This window comes from Zonotrichia leucophrys, chromosome 1A, assembly GCF_028769735.1.
Source record: "Zonotrichia leucophrys gambelii isolate GWCS_2022_RI chromosome 1A, RI_Zleu_2.0, whole genome shotgun sequence".
NCBI classification, from domain to species: domain Eukaryota; kingdom Metazoa; phylum Chordata; class Aves; order Passeriformes; family Passerellidae; genus Zonotrichia; species Zonotrichia leucophrys.
Genome location: NC_088170.1, coordinates 14,134,685 through 14,157,800, shown reverse-complemented (window position 1 = coordinate 14,157,800; position 23,116 = coordinate 14,134,685). Strand labels below are relative to the sequence as shown.

The 23,116-nt window shown below is 42.8% G+C and overlaps 1 protein-coding gene across 1 annotated transcript; it reads left to right on the top strand.

The window, feature by feature from the left end:
- Positions 1–13,077: 13,077 nt before the first annotated feature.
- Positions 13,078–16,658, top strand: FGF23 (fibroblast growth factor 23). The gene is made up of 3 exons (XM_064730662.1): positions 13,078–13,306; positions 15,503–15,606; positions 16,221–16,658. The coding sequence occupies exons 1-3, from the start codon at positions 13,078–13,080 to the stop codon at positions 16,656–16,658; spliced, it is 771 nt and encodes a 256-aa protein (XP_064586732.1).
- The last annotated feature ends 6,458 nt before the right edge of the window (positions 16,659–23,116 follow it).

The window sequence follows — 23,116 nt, the reverse complement described above, 5'->3', positions numbered from 1 at the left end:
GCACCAGCAAAACAGAAGATTAAATCCCAGGACAAACTGTTTCATTTTGCACATGGGGAATAACCTCCCAGGTAAAGTATTTATACTGGTCATTGCAAAAAAAAAAGATATCTCTATATGTATGTGTATATTTGGATAAAAATATTTGTATTAGATTCATCACATAGCATATGTAATACAATGCTGCTTCTCTCCTACTCTGTACAAATTTTACATGGCTGTGTGCCTCCTTTGGTGCTGTACAGAGAAAAATGCAAGCTGGAGTGCAAAGGAAGTTTTTGGAAGATGCAGAATGGCTGTGGACACCCATCTAATCAATCATAGGTGATTTACTAGATATTATTTACCTCAGATAATAATCTCTTGTACTGAACTGTTTACATATCATGGGCCAAATCACCAGATGATTTTGCTTCACCAGAGCTTCAGGCAGTTCACTCCATCTGAATATCTGCCTGCATTCCCCTCTACAGACTGTGTCCTGTCCTCTAAAGTCCTCAACCTGTTTTGATCACTAAGGTGCCAATTCCATAAGTGTTTCTACACAAGAAAACTGTCGGTTCCCAGAGCCCCTCTGCCTCTGAAGGGATTCCCCAGGGTCTCTTCACATGGACTGGTTGGCAAAATGAAGACCTACAATCAATTTCCCATGGGAAGGGCCACAGGATAAATCATACATGACTCCCAATGCAAAACTGATTTGGAGCTGAGGATTCTGAATGGCATTTTGTGAGCTTAGTTTAGACTTACCTCCAGTATAGATGTGTACATCTTTAATATTAATATTTGTATAAATATAGACATGGGATGGATGAGTGTGCATCTATGTAAGGACATACTTTTAATGAATCAGTCATGCCAGTCTCCTGATGCCCATGTGCCTCTATATAAAAGAAAAGAAATATTTAAAGGCACTGAATCTCATTTAGCCTGAATGTTGTTGATCTCTAAGAACTAGAACTGGTGTGTGGGATGCATTTTTTAAAAGATAAGAAATTCATGGAAGCTTCCAGCAAAGGGTTATTTTAGAAAATTCTGTTGAATTTTCACTGTCTTAAGTATACTTGGTTCTTCTCTATCATACCTCCCTGAGGTATGAAGGACAGAGAAAGGAGGCTACACAAGCATACCTTCCCATGTTGGGACAGAGGAACTCGTGCCATAATTCCAATTTCTGTCACTTGCAAAGCATCTGTTTCAAAGACAACACAGCAAGCTGTATGAAGCACCCTTCAAAGCTCTCCTAGAAGCTGTACAAATGACACATAACCTTGCCTTGCTATTTTGACAACCCTTTTCCAGATCACCAGTGAAGCTGCATTCTCTGTGCCTTTGAAAGAGCATTTTAAGAGGCCCTAAGTCAATAGTCGCTATAAATGTCAGTTACCAGAAGCCTTGGGATTCCTGCATTGGTGGCATGCTCCTAAATTTGAAACTAGACTCAATGTAATGTCAGAGCATGAGCATTTTCAGCATAGATGGACCATGCTGCTGCAGAAGTGAATATCTGAGTGCAAGATTATCTCCCACGTCCAGCCAAAAGGGGGCTATGTCCAGCCTTGACATGCCATTCTATTTGCAGGGGCTGTCTATTCGTGATGAATTTGAGCCTTCTGACATGCATGAGAGACACTGTCAGGGCCAGATCCTCAGCTGGAGTAAATCAGCCCAGGAAAACTATCAGTTTATAGCTACAGAAGATTTGGCCCAAAGGACATACTCACAAGGATGTACCCACCACCACCATTCCCAAGAAACTGTGAATGCAATTGTTTTGTGAACAAGATACAGTTTTCCAGCATCTCTAATGTGACTTATACTTGGATTTATCTGATTAAAATGTAAGTGATGATTACAATGTAAATGAAGAGAAAAAAAGAGTGGAATCCTGCTCACAGTACAGGAATGGGATACTTTGGAGGATGCTTTGGAAGGAAAGGAGTTGAAAGGAATTGCTCTTTATTTTCTGGTCTTGCAGTATTTCAGAAAGAAGCCAAGATGACACACTTTGTTCACCCACAACGTGTGCCGCAGTTTGCTTTGGAGAAATGCGCATTTGAAGTGAAAAATCAGGATGTTTTGAGTGGGGAGAGAGTGGGTCAAAGAAAAGTTTGGAGGATATCAGAGTCCCTAGAGGTACAGAGAGCTGTGCAACATTAGCTGGCAACGTGTATCCTGGGGTTATATTCCTAATTGTCTTTGAAATGAAGTTTGAAGAAGTATGGAAGAGTCCAGGGATGTAGAAGGAAACAGAGTTCAAATGCTGGCACACAAATTTGTTTCTGATCACAGTTTAATCCAGCATCCTTATGATAGGATGAAGTCTGTTCCCTCTTAAACCAGGGCAGCCTAGAGAAAATGATTGTTGCCAGGACTGGTAAGCATTGGGAGAGCTGGCACAAAAGGTGGGAAGCAGACTAACTGGCTCCATTTTGCACACACTGGTCAAGCGAGGACAACCCATAGACCAGGTCACAAGGAGTCAGGACAAGAGGGAAACGGCCTCAAGCTGTGCCAGGGGGGGTTCAGGTTGAATTTCTTCACTGAAGGGGTGGTCAGGCATTGGAACAGGCTGCCCAGAGAAGAGGTGGAGTCACCATCCCTGGAAGTGTCCAGGATATGACTGGATGTGGCTCTGGTCTGGTTGACAAGGTGGGGATTTGTCAAAGATTGGACTTGATGATCTTGGAGGTGTTCTCCAACCTCAGTCATTCTGTGTATCTATAAATCTGTTATTCACAGCCTGAGACTGTTCTTAGGAACTGCAGACCCTTTTGGATGCAATTTTGGTGGGCATTTGGAGAGCCCCATCAGTCACTCTGCTGAGTTACTCTTTACATCACTGTTTTTATCCTCATTACACCCCTATGCCAGCCAGATCAACATGGAAATCAGAGCTGAAATCAAAGAAGGGTATGTGACTATATAAAGACAACTCATGAAACTAAAGGAATTTCCCAAATCAGGGCCAAATTAGGAACTTCAAAACATATCTCAAGTGTGCATTAACAGGGGTCATGCCATGGGCTGAGCTTTGAAAGCATTGCTGTGAATGCTCCACACCAGCCTGGCATGCCCACATTTTGCACATGGGATTCTCCTGTGGAGTTAATGCCTATATTTACAGTTTCTCCTTCCTCAGGCAAACCCCATAACATTCTAAGACTTAATTCACCCTGTTAGAAAGCAGATTTGGCTGGAACTGAATCATGTTCTTAAATAAATGTATTTTTCCCAGACATGCAGAGACACAGACATACACACAGTGGAAAAGCAGAGTAATATTTGTATACCTCACTATTTCAATTCCAAGATTTTATTTTGCACAGTAAAATGGTGCCAAAGTTCTCAGATTGCTTTTTTTCACTAAAATATACCTCATGTTCTGACTCAATATGGACTCACAATTGAGACTGTAAATTTGCAAGAAACATAAAACTGTCCAATCAATTGTTTGTGAAATTGCTTCTATTTTTATATGTATGTGCTGCGCACAATAGTTTAATGTATTCATAAAATAAAATTTTATACATTTTTGGTAGTGTTTTGACTCTAAATCCCTCTTAACCCTTGGTTTTTCCTTGATTCAGAAATGCTGTGTTAACTCTTCCTCCAAATCTAGTTTTTATTCACTTCTAAGACCAGAGTATGCATTGGTACACTTCAAATTTTTGTAGATCTTTGTGTAATTCAGATTTCTTGCCTGGGAAGTGCCCAGGTGTCCTGGGAGGCATGGGCATTTCCCATGCTCCCTTCCCACTCTATGCTCTCAGTTTGGGGGATAAAAAATCTCCCAGGAATTTTGGGGACAAGAGCTGCTGGATAAGCCTCACACCCCTATGAAGAATAGGAAACATTTTGCTAAGTTTACCTCATTTTCTGCTTCCTCACAGGTAATTTGAAACTTAATAATATCTCTGTTTTCATGGAGACATTTAGAAGGGAAAGGACTGTTGGAAGGCTTGAATCCAACCTCTTAGATAAGTGCAGGACCAACTTCAAAGCTAGGGGAAGATGTATCAGGAAGAATCCCATCTACCCATCTCCTGCAACAGCCCCTGTAACAGCTTCATGATTCATTAAGCTCTGGTTGAAACTCTGGATAGCAACTCAAAGGGGATCAAACAGGCAAATATCTCAAAAGGGTCACCAGAACAGCCCATGCTTTGCTGAGAGTCTAAGAGGGGTTGGGATCTTCTTTAGGGTCTTGACACAAGACACATTAGTCCTGTGCATTGAAGAAAGTATCCCTCCTGCTGGAGCTAAGTCTTATGAACACAAATGGCTGCAGAAATCATCTGAAAGATTCAGTACTATGAAGGGAAAGGGAAAAAGAAAGGAAAAAGAAGGCTTTCTGATATTTCACATGTACAGGGTAAGCTCAGCTGCAGGTACACAAAGCTCAGGTCCATGAACTGTGTGGCTTCAGCTGAGAGCACGTTCAGAGCAAGGGGCAGTGCCAGTGCCAGTGCTGGGATCCAGAGCCCCCCCCCTGTGCTGGGCTGAGCCCCCAGTGTGGGCAGCAGGGCAGGGGGGATTCTGCCCCTCTGCCCCTCTCTGCTGAGCCCCCCCTGCAGGGCTGCATCCAGCCCTGGGCCCAGCACAGCAAGGACAGGGAGCTGCTGGAGCCAGGCCAGAGCAGGGACACCAAGGGGATCAGAGGATGGAGCAGCTCTGCTGGAAGGAAAGGCTGAGGGAATTGGGATTGTTCAGCCTGGAGAAGAGAAGGCTTTGGGGTGACCTTATTGTGGCCTTGCAGTGCCTGAAGGGAGCCCACAGGAAAGATGGAGAGAGACTCTGGACAAGGGCCTGGAGTGACAGGACAAGGGGCAATGGCTTTACACTGACAGAGAACAGGTTTAGATTGGATATCAGGAAGAAATTCTTCCCTGTGACCGTGGTGAGGCCCTGGCACAGATTAGCCAGAGAAGCTGTGGCTGCCTCTGGATCCCTGGCAGTGTCCAAGGCCAGGCTGGATGGGGCTCTGAGCAACCTGGGATAAGTATTGGCCATCTAATTAAAGACATGCTTGTAAAAGGAAATAAACAGCCCCACATCTCTTTTGCATTGGTCTTTTGGGGTGGTTTTTGTTGTCTGTTTTACTTTTGGCATTTGCTGAAGCCACCCTGATCTGCATCAATTTGAGCAATGGAGGAGACAATTAGGTCCCAGGTATTTAACTACAGGTGACTTTGTTCCTTCAAAAAATGGTCCAACTGCAAACTCTTGTGCTCCATGTTAGGAATCACAATGACTTGCAGAATCCAAAAGGTCATTTGGTTTCCTTGTCAGAACCCAAGATTAAAGGAGGAAGCAAGAATCTCTTCCAGCTGCTGGACAGCTGAGGAGGAGACTCAGGGTAAGAAAAACCACTGGGAATCTCTAGGTTTAATACATGTAATGCAAACTGGAATTGCAGTGAACTGCAGTGAGGAAGTCGCTGTCATTGGAGAAAAAAATTATAAAAACAAACAACCAAGTATGCAGCCACAAGCAGAGATTTCTTTTTTCTCTCCAGCCAAACTCTGCATCCTGCTCAGTCCAAAAACATGTTTGTTTTGGAAGCCATACACTGCTGAAAAGTGTTTGGCCAAAATCCAAGGGGCCAATAAGTCCAGATGAGCTCAACGAGCTGTGTCCTTGGATCATGAGATCTGAACATATTATTCAATCCTGGATCTCATAAGCACATATAATTGTTCGCTATTTTTTGTCACAGGGTGTGGACCAAAATGCCTTGATTAGGACTAATTTTTTTCCCCTCACAATTAAATGTTTACAACTCACAATTTTATTGTGTGCTTTCATGAACCATGGCTGACAGATCTGGAATAGCTTCTCCAAGGACAATGAAACTTACGTCAAACAAGAAATCATTAGGGATGATATCTAAAACAACACAGTTTATAATTATATTTGTTTCAGGGCACTCTTCCTTTCCTTATTTTTTTTTTAATGAAAAATGATCCCTCCTGACTCGTTCCAGGTGGCTGTAGCCTTGCATTCTTCCTGGAGTTACTTTGCCTATGACCTGAGCCCAGGACTCACTGGTCCAAGATAAATCTTCTAGCCTATTGAAGAAGCAATAAAACAAAATTATGCAAAAACCCAAAGAAGGGAATAATGCTAATCAGCATAGGTGTCACTCAGTGACATCAAGAGAACTTTAACTACCTCAGTGATCCAGTGAGGGACAAACCAGTTTACATTCAACCCAGTGTCAAAACACAGGTGGAATGGCTTCAAAGTCACAGAGAGTAGGTGTAGATTGGATATTGGGATGAAATTCTTCACTGTGAGAGTGGTGAGGCCCTGGCACAGGCTGCCCAGAGAAGCTGTGGCTGCCCCTGGATCGCTGGCAGTGTCCAAGGCCACACTGGATGGGGCTCTGAGCAACCTGGGATAATGGCAGGTGTCCCTGCCCATGGCAGGGGGGTTGGAAGGAGATGGGCTGTGAGGTCCCTTCCAATCCAAACCACTTCATTATTCCGTGATGATGATGATTTTGCAAAGGCAGTAACTACAGAAATAGAAACTGTAGGAAAGTAAATATGTATGGGGTGTGTCTGCGTGTCACTTTCTGTAACTCTTGAGCAAATCTGCAGATGTGTTTGCACTTTTTAAAGAGAAACTTGCAGATTTCAAAATAAAAAGCTAATTTCCAATGGAATTTTTTCCCTACATCCCTATAACAACCAACATGCAGGTCCACAGGCCCTTGTGTATGACATTTCTTATGTATGTTTGCATTCTGCACAACCTCAGTTCATGCTGAGATGGTCATCAGCTGGTCATGAAGGTGGTACCTTGAATTCATTTCCATTCTTCCACCAGAAGTGGAGACTGTGAGAGGAATGGAGCAAAGGGTCAAGAAGGGATACCAGTGTAAAAGAGACACAGCCATGTTCAGGGTAAGCAGATGGGCTAACCAGCCTCTGGCATGTAAGAAAGTTCATTTGGCATAACGAAAGGATAATAAAGAAGATTAAAAAAAAAAAAGTATTAAGTTGTATTTTTAAGTTTTGAAAGAATTGTCAGCAAAGAAATCTCTCTGCTTTTGGAGAACTGAGCAGGTTGATGAGAGTCAGAACTTCAATAAAGATGATAGTCTGACTTATTTGAAAGAGAATGCATTTCCCAACCAGCCCTGGCAGCCGCTTGTGACAGCTGTGAAAATGGCCAAAGATCAAAAGGGCCCAGGTGCAGGATCAGTGTCCCAGCAGCTGATGAACCTTTGCACAATGTGACTCTCAAGTTCCTCCTCACCAGCAACGTGGCAGGCTGAGAAAGCGACACGAAGAACTATTGTGTCTACACTGAAAAAAAATAAAATGTAGCTGCACATCTATCTGAAAAGATATTTTGTGAAGGAAAACCTGAATCAGGGGTAGAGTTCAAGACATATTTTTGCCAGATTTCTGTTCAGTCTCATAAATTCTCCTCAATGTGCTCCCTGTCATGGAAATAGCTCAGAAAACAGAACCCAGCTTCTGAGCAAAGATAACCTAACAGAGTTTAGTTGAAAAAATGAAGCTACTGTTACTTGTCTTGCCCAGCCCCTTACAAACTTTGATCTCCATGTTTCTTTAAAGGACTCCTGTATCACAGATTGGTCTTGCAGTGGCTTAGGGAATCTTTCTATATTCCTTGTATTAGAAACCCTGAGCACAAGGACAATGTTCAGTCATTACTGTTTTCATTTATTATTTAGACTTTTGTGTTAAAAAAAATTACTCTTAAAACTTATAGAGAGCAAAGATTTCTCCAATGAAGTTTTCATTTTGAAGAGATCCCACATGAAAAGAAGTCCCAGAGCCAAAGAGCAACACCTGCAATTGCACTGAGGCAGCTCTTCCCATATCAGTCACATGCTGTGTTATTACTGTCCCACAGTAAAAGTGCCCTTGGCTGATGATGACATCTGCATATTTTGTCTTCTTGTTTCACTGCATTCCCCTCTCTCTCTTTTCATTTTCCATTCCTAATTTCTTTAACCTAAGCCTTTTTTATCTCTTCTTAAAGGAGACAGATCTGAGTGAAACGTGAAGCCAAGAGGTTGGAATAAGTTTAAAATTAAGTTACAACAAAGTTTGTTATTGATCCTTGTCTTCTGCCTAACAAGGGGAAAATGTCCATTTAGTTTATTGGAAACTGGCAATGAATGCAGTGGCAGATGTTGTTGAATCCTAGAAATACTTGGATCAGAAGGGACTCCTAGATGTTCCTAGTCCAAGCCTATTCCCAATGTTGGGAAACATGAAACTTTACATAAACCAATGAGTTTTCCCAAAATAAAACCATCAGTCTGCTTTTAGGCACCTTGCAGTGTATTACCATAGGAGACGGATGGCTGAAGTGACTTTTTTTTTTGAGTCTGTGTATCTGTGTCCCCAGGATTTCTTTGCACCTGGAAGCAAGCACACCAGGAGAAAGGAGACACTTTCTCACACAGCCTGGGCAGGCAGGTTAGCAGGACTGGGTGTGCACAGAGCAGATTTCAGAATCCAGACAAACTTCAGGCCTTCCAAGCCTCAGCATCGAACCAGAACATTTTTCATCCTTCCAGACCTGAGGGGAGCCCACAGGAAAGGTGGAGAGAGACTCTTGAGAAGGGCCTGGAGTGATAGGACAAGGGACAATGGCTTCACACTGACAGAAGTGCAGGGTTATATGGGATATTAGGAAGAAATTGTTCCCTGTGAGGGCACTGAGGCCCTGGCACAGGTTGCCCAGAGAAGATGTGGCTGTGTCCAAGGCCAGGCTGGATGGGGCTCTGAGCAAGCTGGGATAGTGGCAGGTGTCCCTGCCCATGGCAGAGGGTTGGAATGAAATTCTCTTTAAGATCCCTTCCAAACAGGCCATTCTGTGATTCCATGATTGTTTTTGAAATTGAGGGTATCAGCAGCTCTAACCACAAATTGCACCCATTCTCTCTCCCACAACACCTAAGAAAACTCAGACCCCTTAAAATGACAGAAACACTCTCTGTTCAGAAAACAAAACCTTTTAGGGACTGGTTCTGCTTTGCCTGGGAGCTGTGCCAAGGATTTCAGCTGGAGGAGGAATGAGGCCCTTCATTTCAGTTCCTTAGAGCAGGCACACTGCAGAAACTGCTGGTACACGCTGCGGTCCCAAACCCAGTGGGCTGTGCTTACCTCATCTTGTTCACGTAGGTGAGCTGGGCCAGGATGTTTTCTTTAGTCGTGGGCAGTGTGACAAGAATGGGGCCTCCAAATAAGGTCACTCAGGATGTGTTTAACAACACTGGGTGAAGTCTGTGGCAAAGGCAACTGCTCACACACACACACACAGCATCCACAGTACATTCCCTCAGCTCAGTGCGTCAGTATTCCTAGAATAACTGCTGGAGAGGCACTCCACCCTTGTGCTTCCAGGGCTGGGGGTGTGATCATCTCAGAGCCACTTGTAACAGTGATTTTAAGGAAGCAGAGGCAGAGGGACAGGCCCCTTATTTCCTTGACCTCTTTTGAAGAGATGCAGTGCAAAGGAAATTATTAAGAGCAGAGGTAGTTTTGAATCTATCAACCCAAACTCCTGTGTGAGCTGAGCAGCAGAGAGCAAGAGGCTTCCTGAGGCCAGCACAGGCACTCAGATGGCACAGAATGCTGTAAAAGGGCAAGCCACCCACCTGTTTACCGATAAGTCAATATGCTTTATTAGGCAAGAGTGCTACAGGTGCTCCTACGTGATGAAAGGAACTCCAGCACTGGGAAGGGACGTGTAGTTTCACTCGTAGGAGAATCCTGGAAGGCAAATCCATTCGATTGAGCAGAAAACCTATTTTTTTCTGGTGGTTCACAAAGCCCTTCCAAAAGATAACTGCAAGTCCCTTCTAGTAACTTCAATCTGTTGTAAAAAAGCTTGCCTTTGCCTTGTGAGTCCTCTCTAGGACTGAGGGGATAACCAGCAAAAGAAAGCAGCATAAGGAATGACATTTAGCTGCTGAGGGGTTTAGAGTTGAGATGGTAAGTTTGAACTGCAAAATGACCTAAAGCTGAAGCTCAAAGCAGTCAAAATGGGGGAAAGTCAGAGCTCCTGTGACCCTCAGTTCCTTCTGTGTACCATTTGCAGTTAAATGATGATACCAGGGAGGTCTGAGTGTCACCCATGCTCCAGCTGAGGCACCTGGCCCAGGCACCTGCCCAGAATGCTGAGCTGCCTCTGGAGCAAGGAGCAGGCAGCAGGAGCAGGCCTGGGACAAAGGCATGGCAGGGAGAGAGGGGAGTGAGACTCACTAAGGGCTGCAGCATCAGTCACAGAATCACAGAATGACTTGGGTTGAACAGGACCACAAAAATCATCTTGTTTCAACCTCCTGCTATGGGCCTGGACACTTCCCCCTAGACCAAGTTTCTCAATGATTATAATGGATAAATTTCATCCTGAAAGCTGGGGTCTGTCTTATCCATATTTTCCTTTCATCTTTTGCTCTGGAGTGAGGATTTCCTCACTTTACCTTGGTTCCTGACATTGACAACAGGGGGTAGCTCCTCCAGGCTGTCTCCCAGCTCCCTTTCCAGGATAAATCTATGGAGTATCCTGCACCACTGTGGCACCTGATGCTGGCAGCATAGCACCCCTGCAGTGGGAAGTGGAAAATATGGCAATGTGAAATTGTTGTGATCTTTAAATTCAGTCCCATTTTTTTCCATTTATTTCTCCCTACAACAAGCAATTTCTGTTAATTATCAGCAATTTTTTAGCTGAGAACTGAGAAAAGCCATCTCAATTCATCAAACACCATAGAGCAATATAAAAATATGAAAAAATCTATACCAGCTTCTGTGGTAAAAGTTGCAGAAATATTGTTATTGCTGATGCATCAGCAAAACATGCAAGACAAGGAAGGCTGTCATCACTTCTATTATAACAGACTTGGCTGAAGGAGTAAAGCAGCTTTCATACACCTGGCTACCCCATCAACAGCTGAAAAAGACATGGACTGTAAAAAAACCCAAAAACCCACAACAAACCACATATAGTGGATATTTATGGGTTTAAAGCAAAAAAACTCTATGAAAAAGCAGAATTTGTATTATCATTCTCACAAGCAGGGACTTAATAAATTCACTTTAGCCCTGCAGATTAAACAGAACTTAGTTAAGTCTGGAGTTTTCTTGATACTGTGGGAAACTTTAGAAAATGCTAAACAATTTAACCTTGTAAAAGTAACTTTGCTTGTCTGATTATTATAAAAACATAAACAGATGCTCACAACTGGCCTGTGCTTAAATGAGGTTGAATGAATTTTTCAAACATCTGAGAATGTTTTCTGTGCCACCAAGGCACTGGAAAAAGATCAGATCAGTGCATGCTGGCAAGCACAGCAAAATGTCATGGTGAATATGAAACATCAAACCAGAAAAACTGCAGTCACAAAAGAATGACAGAATATTCCAAGAGGGTATAGTGCCTCTGTGAGACACTTCTGCAACTGAGGTATCAATATCCACATTTCCATAGGAGTCTAATCAAGGGGACAAAGAAAAAAATACAGAACAGCCAACTAACCAACCAAAAAACCCAAACATTTTTTCTAAGATCAGAGAGAAAAATATGGGTGGGTAATTTCAACAGTAAATAGAGATATTTCTTTTTAAAAAATATAAGAAAAATTATCTCTCCTTCTAAGCTACCTTTTCATTTAAAGATTTCAGATGTTATAACCAGTAAAACATCTGAGGCCTGGATAGTCTTTCAGTGCAGCCAGATTTGTCAGCCTGCTCAGTTTAAGATCTGACCCTTATACACTTTGGCTAAAAAGTGCTGTCATTTACACAGGTGAATATACTCTGACGCAAGTCTCTGGATTTACACAGGTGTGGCAGCCGAATTTGGCAGGGTTTTACTCATTTTAAACAATAAAAAAACCAAAATCAGATCCACTTTTACAGTGGGTTACAGTTGTATCAATCCATTCATGTTATCAATCCACTATATGCTGATGGTACAGCTCCAGAGCTTGTTAATGAAACTAAGAATTTTTCATGCTGTGTCCAGCTAGAGACTGAAACTGAAGCTAACACTGCTACAGTTAAAATCCTCCTGGTTTCATTAAGGAAATATTCATTTATTGTTTGTTACCTTTGTCAAGTTTATGTTAAATTTTGAAAGGAACCTTAACACAGTCCAGTTTTGGACCTGTCACTCCTATCATTGATTCACCAATATACAGTATTTTCATGTAATAAATGGAACCATCTTTTCTGATATCAGAAAATTTGTTTGCAAAGACCCACAACTCTGGCAGGACACCTGAGAAGCAGGTCTTGTATCTTGGAACATTTTTTACAAACTGCCAGATGTGCAATGTGCAGGAGCAAACATCCAGATTTTAAGTGTTTTACACATTATTTTCAGCTGGTTTTGACCAACTTTAGATTATTTGTGTGACTCAGAAGGAAATAGGAGAAAGAAAAGGGACAGTTTATTTGAAGTAGGCTCTGCTCATATCAAGTTCCCTTCACTTGAACTGAGTGACACAAATATCAGCCCAACAGGCTTGGTGTGGAACTTAGACCATAATGAAGGGGGAACCAGGCTCAGGACAACTTAATACTAACTTTTAGTACATTTGCAACAAAATTTTAGCTGTATTTGATGTTTCCTCTAAATCAGAATGCAGCTTGGAAACGGTGAGGGGAGGTGGGAGTCTGAATAAACACATCTGGCAAAAAAGAAAGATAATTCAGGTCCGAAGGGTCATTCCCTTCAGTTCAAGTGCAGTGGATTGCCCTTCCTGGATCCAACAGTAGAGGCGTGGGAAGCTTTCAGATGTCACAGGGTTGTAGATAACATTTGAACATATGATTAGCTTTCGTGAGCTGTCTTTAGAAACCTTACATTTTTCCCCCACACACCTTAGCCAGAGATCCTTCCCTTGAGGTTTCGGGACACTTAAAATGTTGCTTTGCCAAAAATCAAGGATGTGGAGAAGGTTTTCCTGTGTGATGTCATGTTGCTGCCCTTTATAAGCCTCTGCAGAGAAGAAGGGATCCTGTCTGAGGATTCACACTCCAGGCACGAGGGGAGGTGAGGAGCAGACGCTGACCCACCATGGAGCGGCGAACCATTCCCCAGGGCATTCCCTGCAGCTCCCTGCTCCTGCTACTCTGCAGCCTGAAGGTTTCCCTTGCCTTTCCCAACTCCTCTCCACTGCTGGGTGCCAGCTGGGGCAGTGGAGACCGCCTGATGCACCTCTACACCGACACCGAGAGGAGCAGCTTCCACCTCCAAATCAACGCTGATGGCTACGTCGACGGCGCTCCTCACCAAACCATCTACAGTAAGTGGCTTCCTGCAGACCTTCATGGGAGCAGGGGAGGGACAAGGAGATTTTTTACTTCCTCACCACCTACAGAAATTCCCCTCTTCTCCTTAGGCAGGCAGAGGAGCATGGCCATGGGATGGAAAATACACATAATCGTAATTCTCCTTTTGTTTAACAAATAAAATCGCTCCAAAGAAATCTAGTGGATAGCGAATTTCATTCCTTGCCTAGGACAACTGAAGTCCTCTGGTTCCTGTAATATCCTGCAAGGAAAAACCACCTGAATTATCCTTCACTTCATGATTTTACCCCCAGTTTCTGGAGGTTGGTAATGATATCCCCAAATAGCTGCTTCCCACTGATGGTGCTACCAAAGGAACTGCACTGAGGGAACTCGCCAGAGCAGGGCTGGAAAACTGATGGCATCCATAAAATCTGGATTTTGGGGTGGAGGGCTGAGAACTACTAACAGTTAAGTTTCAGTGTGCACAGAACGTGGGCATGCAAAGATCAGTGAAAAAGGGGGAAACTATGGAAGACCAGACTGGCATAAAAGAAGTGTTGAGCCTTTGGGGTTCATGAGAAGAAGGTTCTTTCATGAGGTTCTTTCATGAGAAGAAACTATACTGTAGTATCACTAAAAGGTTCTCAAATTGTGTCTTCAGAGTTTATTCAATTATATATATTATTATTCTACTTCAACACAGAATAGTTTCTTCTTCTTCCTTTGCTAAATACTTGGTACAAACTCCTTAGTTAGTAGACAAATGTGGGAGGGGTTTAAGATTTAAGGCTTCTTTTACAGCATTTCAAAAATACTTCTCTCTTAGCAGCATTCAAATCACAAGTAGCTATGTATCATAAAATAGGGTTGTTGTTATTATTATTATTACTATTATTATTACATCTATTTTATACATTCAGATAATCTAAGCCTAGGTAATGAAGCTTTCACATAAGTAAATAAGGATGGTTTTTAAAGTTATAATTTAATTAATTCATTTAAAAAAGATTCACATTCTGCTATATTTTAAAGGAATTGATAATGAAACACTCACAGAAATGCTGGCACTGTCTTATTATTTTTCCTACATATTAAAAGATTTTATGAAACTAGTTTTAGATATGTTGGTCAAGAACTAGTGTGGGATTTTAGAGAACAACAGACAGCAAAATATCACATTTTCCCATATATGCCATGAAACAAGCATAGCAGGATTGGAATGGTGGAGCAGGAAAGATGGAAATCAGACAACAGAAGGGATACTGAGAGGGAGCATGACTGATTTGCTGCCACCAGACAATGGGAAGTGCCAAGTTCTGCACCAGGGTGGCATGGCCTGGGTGTGCACAGATCTCCTGGGTGGCACAAGGCAACAGGCACTGAGTCAGATGCAAGGAGCAGATCAAGCAAAGTTGTTATTCCCACTTTACCTGGTACCAGTGACATTGCTCTCGGAGCACTACAGGAACCCCAGGTCATGGTGGATGAGTAGAAGGTAGAGCTGGTCTGGCACAGGGTTTCCAGTGAGCCTTGATCATGATCTGTTGTAGTTTTAGTCCAGCAAAAAGAATGTTAAGGGCAAAGTAACGACAAAATCACAGACTGGTTGAGGTTGGAAGGCACCACAGGGGGTCACCTGGTCCCACCTCCCTGCTCCAGCAGGGCCATCCCAGAGCACAGGGCACAGGATTGTGTCCAGATGGTTCTGGAATATCCCCAGTAAGGAGACTCAGCACCCTCTCTGGACAATCTGTTCAGAGCTCAGTCACTGCACAGGACAGAAGTTCTGCCTCCTGTCCAGGTGGAACTTCCACCTGAGTATCAGTTCCTGCCCATTCCACTGATGCCACTGCTGGGCACCACTGAAAAAATACCACAGGGCAGCCACAAAGATGAGTGGGACAAACTCCCCCTGGATGTGGGCAATGGCAGAACTGAGGGCAATGTCCTCAGACCACAATTTGAGACTTCAGAGGGAAAAAAATGTCTTTGGGAGGTTAGTGCCACATTGGAACAAGACACCCAGAGAGGTGCCATCCATCCTGAGAGTTTTCCAAAGCCACAGCAAACCTGATTTAGGGTGGGCAACAGTCCCAGGTCATGTGGGAGATTGGTTTGAACTTCCAGAGGTCACTTCAAGCCAGAGCATCTGTGGATCTGTAAATGCATTGTTGAAATGGATTTGATGTTTTTGTTGTTCTGAACAGGTGCCCTAATGATCAGGTCTGAGGGTGCTGGCTCAGTAATAATCACAGGTGTGAAGAGTGGACGTTACCTGTGCATGGACACAAAAGGAAACATATTTGGCTCGGTGAGTGACCTTTCCTAAGCCTTGAGGCTCTGAATGGCCAGTGCATTCTGCTGCTGTGGTGCCCATTTCCTCAGCCAGGGCAGGCCTGGGTAGCTGCAGGTGGAGGGGGAAGTGTTAGAAAAGATCTGACACTTAGGTCAAACTTTGCTCTGTCCTTTGATTGTATTAAGTTGTAGAGCTGACAAAAATCATCTGAGATCCTGCCTGGGTAAATTAGGACAAAAAAACCCCCAAAAAACCAAAACCACAAAACCAACCAAACAAAAAACCACCATCATCAACAACAAAACCCCAAAAAAACACCCAAGAAACCACCATCACCAACAAAAAAACCACCATCACCAACTTTCCCATATTACAGAAATTAGATCCAGTGAGGGACCAGTCTGTAGCACAAAGCCATGGCTGGGGACCCTCTAGAAGAAAACAGGGTTTTTCATTAAAATTCCTTTGCTGAAAGCGTGGACATGCAACTCTGATCTGCATTTGGGTCAGACACAGACCTGGGAAATTAGAAAAACACCTGCTGCAAGATCTCACCCTTCTTCCCCTCTTTAACCAGTGCTTGCAATTCACCAGACTCTGCTCACAAGTGTCCTATTTCCTCCCCTCAGCATTACTTCAGCCAAGAGGACTGTGTGTTCAACCACAGGACACTGGAAAACGGGTACGATGTGTACCAGTCCCCCAAACACCACTTCTTGGTGAGCTTGGGCAGAGTTAAACAAGCCTTCTCCCCTGGTATGAATCCACCACCATACTCCCAGTTTTTGTCCAGGAAGAATGAGATCCCTCTGTTCCGATTCAACACCCCCGAGCCCCACAGACACACCAGGAGCGCAGACGTTGATCCCGTAGATCCTCACCAGATCCTGGTCCCGCAGAGGAAGACCTCGGTGTTTGGTTCCCTGCAGCAGCAGCCAGCAGACTTTCCCCACATGCCCAGGGAGCCCATGAGGATCAACCAGAACGACGTGGTGAACCCCGATGATCCCCACGCTATGATGGAGGCCAGGAGGTTCCCAAGCCCCCGCTTCTACATCACGAGATAACCACGGCCCCTGCGCTCACCAGAGGCAAAAGGAACTGTCTGTCACACTCAGCCTGAATGCCAAAGTGGCTCTTAGAAACCTGGGAGACATTAGGAAAAGTTCCTTAGCTTCAAATCTTGTTTTGTCAGTAAACTGCTGTCTGTAAGTACAAGTCAGATTTTCCCAGCTCGGGCTCTACTGGTAAGAAGATCCATTTTTGAAAACAGTCACACAAACCAAACCTTTTGGGGTCTGAATCACCTTAAGTTTGCATCAATGATGAAATCAAACAAAAAAAGGAATCCCTTGTATGAAATGGGAAATTGATGTTATGTTACTGATGGAGTAACATACTGATGTTATGTTACTACCTGCATCATCCAAAATTCCAGCAGAGACAGGGAATCTCTTACAGGCACCATCCTGCCCAACCAAGCACAGCAGACAAACTGCCAGGTGGTGTGTTGCGTTATTATTTAAAAATTACCATGTCATGTATCCAATATCTGAAGGGGCTACAAGGAAGCTGGAGAGGGGCTCTTCATCAGAAATTGCAGGGACAGGACAAGGGAGAATGGCTTCACACTGACAGAGTAGGTTTAGATTGGATATGAGGAAGAAATTGTTCCCTGTGAGGGTGCTGAGGCCCTGGCACAGGTTGTCCAGAGCAGCTGTGGCTGCCCCTGTATCCCTGGCAGTGTCCAAGGCCAGGCTGGATGGGGCTCTGAGCAACCTGGGATAGTGGAAGGTGTCCCTGCCCATGGCAGGGGTGTGGAGTGGATGAGCCTTAAGGTCCCTCCCAACCTGTGATTTTTTGTTTTTAGCCTTTAAGTTGGAGCTTCATTCTCTCTTCACCCATGTGAGTCAAAAAAAGGTATTCTGCTGTTATAGGAGCAGCAAACATGGAAAATTGGAGGAACTGACAGGACAACAGGACAGGATTAAAGGCTCCTGTGGAAAAAGAGCAATTTCTGACTGAATCTAAACTGAGGTTTTGAAAAAAAGAGGAGAGACTCACTCTCTCTCAAGTGGTTCTCTATCACAGTTCTACATTTACTAAATTCTAAAATCTCAATATGGAAATAAAGATTATTAGTTTTGCATATTTCAAATTCAGAGAGAAGTACCAGGATTAATAATAATCAGTAATGTGTTACACAAGACTGTTTTGCATAATACTGAACTCTACAGGGGAAAAATAAAAAAAAACCTATGTTTTATAAGGATCAAAGAATTAATACTTAGACTACAATGAAGACTCTCATCTAATGAGTGGAAATTAGGTTTGTATTTAGAAAAGGAATGTCCAGTTAGCATCCATGTTTGTATTCAGTTCTGAGCAGGTATCAGATGCTTTACACTTGTAGGAGTGCAATTACTATTAATCAGGAGATCTCTAATGGTGACAAAACCTTTTCCCTAGTTTGGTTTATGCTTTGGGTGAGTTCACTTTGAAAAAGCTATTCTTACTCTGCAGAAGCCAGGTGCAAGGCACTGATGAGCAGCACAAAATCCAATGCGGCAGAGATTTGAGGTTTTTATTTTGCGGGGATTTTTTGCATGTCAAAACACAGATTCTTCTGCTCTGTTTATTTAGAGTATTTATCAGCCTGACAACAATTTGAAGTGATACACTGCACCTCAGTGTGCTCATAGCAACATACAAAAAAAATTACGTTGGATGCTGTTTTTTTTTCTTTTTCATGAAGTAGTTCACTGAAGCCACTGGAGTTACATCAGTGCAACAAAAATCAAAATAAGAACCCTCTGTGCTTCTTGCTTCCATTTAATTTTTTCTGGATTTAGCACAGCAGCAGGACTGCTGACAGCTTTTAAAATAATCTCTATTCCCCTCATATTTGTATATATACACAATATCTTTTTATCTACCACATCCAGCTCATTATGTTGGAAAAGTCATAGGTCCCTGATTCTGCTCTTAGAATAGTTTTCCTAAATGGAGAGATTCCTAAATAGTATAAATATTTAGGAGCATAGGACAAGCCAAATGATCAGGATTAGTCCAAGAGTTCCATCTCCTGGAATTTGTTTTTCTAAAATTATTGGGGTTTTCAATTAATTTCTGAAGGAAAAGAGTGATTCTAAGGAATTAAGGAAATTGCAGGCAGGCAGACAGTTGTGCTTTTTTTTGCTTATTCAAAATACAGCAAGACTTTTTAACTTGCTGTCTATACAATGGAGAGGTGTGATTTTATTTATGTTCTATTTTGATCTTTTTACTTGATTCCTATACCATTATTCTTGGCTTTTGCTCCTTGAGAGCTCTGGTCTTCAAGTATACCAGCAAAGGTTGCATTATGCATTAATTGTTGGAAGTTCCTCTCTAGGACTGAGGCAACTGCCCTACAACAACTGGAACCATTAAAAGCTCTGTCCACATTAAATTTTGATGGGAAATATTGGTGGGGTTAAATCTATAGACCTAAATTCCTACACTAGAACAGAGTAAGAAGGCTTGCTCACTCTATCAATAGCCAGGGGGAAAGTAAGCTAAGACTGAATATAGGATGGATTTTCATCAAAAAAACATAAATGTAACTATAGGCAACTGTATCAAATCTTAAAAGAATTTATTCTTCAATGGAGATGCTGGCAATCACCAGCTAGTAAGAAAGCATTACTTATTTATGTCACAGTATTTATTTATTTATTTGAGTGGGTCTTAAATCCTGCAGAATATTTATAAGTATTTATAATAATGTATTATAGAGACTATTTCCTTTTAAAAAAGTACCAATAAACTTTTCCATTATCTCCAAATGGTGGATTCTGCATTGTCTGTTCAAGCTCCCCCTTCCAGAAGTAATTGAGTGAACAAATAAATGGTAGCAGCAGTGTCTGAAAATTTTTGTGTGCTGCTGCCCCCTGTGACCTCCAGCCTCACAGGTTTCAGCTTCCAAAGTGTTTCATGCACCTCAAATACAAAAGTTCTGTGAAAGATGATGAGAAAAACAGTGTCTTAGTAGGTCTAGACTGACCATGAAGGGATTTTAACTTCTATTGGGAAATGTCTTGTACAAGCAATGGGAAACCACAGGTCTGTCAGTTCAGTCCTGCTGGGAATTATTTGTGATCAAAGATATTGGGATAAAAGACACTTGGTAAATTAAAAGCCTCTGCAGGAGGGCTCCGAGCAGGGCCCAGGCTCTGCTCCAGGGCCCAGCAATGGCACCAGAGGAACGGGCAGGGACTGAGGCCAGGAGGTTCCACCTGGGCAGGAGGCAGAACTTCTGTCCTGGGCAGTGACTGAGCACTGAACAGATTGAACAGAGAGTGTGTGGAGTCTCCTCACTGGGGATATTCCAGTCTGGACACAATCCTGTGCCCTGTGCTGTGGGATGGCCCTGATGGAGCAGGGAGGTGGGACCATGTAAGCCACTGTCAGGGTCCAGCCTGACCCATTCTGTGAAGACTCAAGCAGTTGTAAGATTGGAAGTTCATAATTTGCTCCTCTGCACACTATTCTGCCCCACATAGTTACTGATTATGCCTTCTCACTAATATTTCACATTCCTGTATTTTTATTCAAAGTCATTGCAAAACAATTGCCCCTTAAGGGCCTTAAAAAGCAACTTCACTCCAGCTCAGTGCTTGACCTTGGACATTACTACTTCTATGCCCACTAATTCCTTGCATACCTTCTTCACCATGTTTTTTCTCCTGAGCAACATTTATCCTTACCAGCTGAGCTGATGGTTTCCATTGTGGCATTAAGCCTTCAATTAAGATTCACCTAGATCATATTTAATTTGTCCCTTGCCTATACATTAGTTACTTCATGAAAGAACTACCCATTTAGTAGAGTGTGAACTACTTATGGTAAAAACTCATTTAATTAGATTCCAGGTTTCATTTACCCCTCTTGTCTGCAATTACTTTCTCCTTCAGAATTTGTTGCATTAACCATTATTTCAATTTCTTTGAAGAAGTAGAATTGTGTGATTCTTGGGACAGTCCCATGTAGGGCCAGGAGCTGGACTCAGTGATTCTTGTGGGTGCCTTTCAACTCAGGATATTTCACCATTCTAAAACTAATTTTGTGATTCCTGCCCTCTGAAACCAAACCTCCTTTTTTCACCTCAGCTTTTAAATTCAGTAAATTCACTTTTCAGTGGCCAACTGTTCCAAAACACATTCAGGACTTATTACAGTCAAGTGTGCTGCACCACCCTGCTCCCATTCAGCTCTGGCTGGATGACCCAACTGGGCATCAGAAGGAAAGAGTTCTGCCTGGAGCATTCCTTTGGTGACCAGGACCAGCCTGCTCAAGACTCCTGGGTTTTATCCCAGTATTGTGGGATATTGTGCCTTATGCTCAGTGCCCTTGGAGCCCTCCTGCCAGGCTCTGCCACACAGGGTCCCTGCACCCCAGGAACCCCAGAGCTGCTTGCAGGTGACAGCAGAGCTGTCTGTCACATGAGACCCTCCTGAATGGCACTGGAGTCACCACAGACACACAGATGCCCCACAGTGGCTCTGCCATATCCATGGACACCAGAGAAGCAGCTCACAAATCACTGTGCAGTTCATTTGTGCCACGCAGCTGCCCTTTGCCTGGGATTACCAAGATCTAAAAACCTCCAGCTCACAGCCAAAGCCCTCAAAAGCAGGACACATCTGGGGGAAATCTGACATATTTTAAGTCTAGGCATGTGGGTTGTGGATCTGAGGCAGCTAAATGCTTGGATATATAGAATGCATCTATATGAATTATGTTCTAAATTTTTTTTTAAAGGAAAAAACCTCCTTTTGCAAAGGCAGGGATATGTCTGCACTACAGTCTTCAACAGAGAACTGTGGGAATAGAGAACATATCTTTGCTTTAGAGGAAGGCAACTGTGGTACTACCAGAGCTCTCTGCCTGATAGCTGCTCAAGGAGAGGCAGACCTGTGAGGAGATGGAGCCAGCATCCATTGCCACTACTGAGTAGTCCCTCAAATATTTATGTTCTGTTCCTATTCCTAACAGACCCATCTATTGCTGCAGCTCTCCTTTCCCTTGATCCCAATAAACTGTACTGATTTACTGTACATGTGCACAAGAGTTACTTGACCAAAAAAGATTTAATCTCAGTGTTGATGTAAAAACTTAAAAAGAGCAGTACTATACACAGACCTAAAGAAAACAGCTTTTAAAATTAGCTTCAGAAGCTTCCAAAATGAGTGACTTTTTAATGCAGAGAGAACCTGACATGTGACATAACAAAGGAGAAATAACAAATGCAACTATTTTAGGGCAGGCTATAATCCTACCTAGGCTGGCATCCTGCCTCCAGCAAAGTCAAGAGCAGATACTGAGGGAAAAAGTACATCTGGGCAACTGTAGCACACTCATGACTGCTTGTACTCCCTTGGCCACTGGCAGATGTGCTTGCAGCATTTTAGTGTGTTTTACAAAGTCTGAATTGGGAGATTCTGATGCATTTTCACTGAAAAAATGTGACTTTATTAAGATAGGAGCTGTTCAGAAAACCAGAGTGGTTTCTTCACTCTTTGGTATTTTTCCTTGTTAGGCACCACAGTACCATCTACTTGCCCTGTGTGAGACTTACCAGAGGAAAGAATTTGGTAACAGCAAGTTAAAGAAAACAATCACACAGACTCCTGGATTTAAATTTTAATGACCTATAAATACAAAAAAAGAAGGTAAAGTGTATTATAGAGGAAGAGTCAAAAATCCCTCTGGGAATAGTGTGACCAAGCAGTGGCAAAGCACTTAACAAAGCAAATGTTCTCCTAAATTATGGGATCACCAACCAGAACAAAATATTAATTACCTGCTTGAGAGCAAGAAAGATAAAGGCAAGAAAGATAAAGAAACCTTTTAAAGTGAGAAGCACTCCAATCCCTAGTGTGTTTTGAAATATTTGAGGAAATGACAGACTTAGGGAGAAAAATGTGTCACGTCTCCACTCATCCTCTCGCATTTTCAACTCCATTAGAAACTGATGAATGGTTCCAAGAAGAATTGATGGAATGACTGGCAAAATCCAGGATGTGGCAGTTCCAGGGGAGTTTCAGCAGTTTAAAGCACTGGCAGGAGAACTCCCTGCCAGTGGCATGCCTGAAATAAACTGGCACTACCAGGGACAGGCAAATTCAAAATGAACTCCTGCCCCATTCTCCCACCATTAACTCTGTTAGAAGTCATAATTAAAGCTTTGCTACCTTCATTGACTGTGACCATCAACTTAGTACTGAGGAGCCTTCCAGGTAGATGCATTTCACAAAGAGCTTGAGGAGTCCATGCAAAAGTCATATTCCCATTTTAGCTTCCTGTGAAGACTTATTTCCTTCAGTATATTGAGAAGGAATTATTTTATTACTGAAAAAGAGCTATGAAAACTTTTAAACAGCATCAGCCCCAGGAGACTTTTTCACAGTAAAAGGCCAGGAAGGAAAACAAGTTATGTGATCTGAGCAAAGCTTCACAGGGCAATATTAAGAAAGATTTTTAC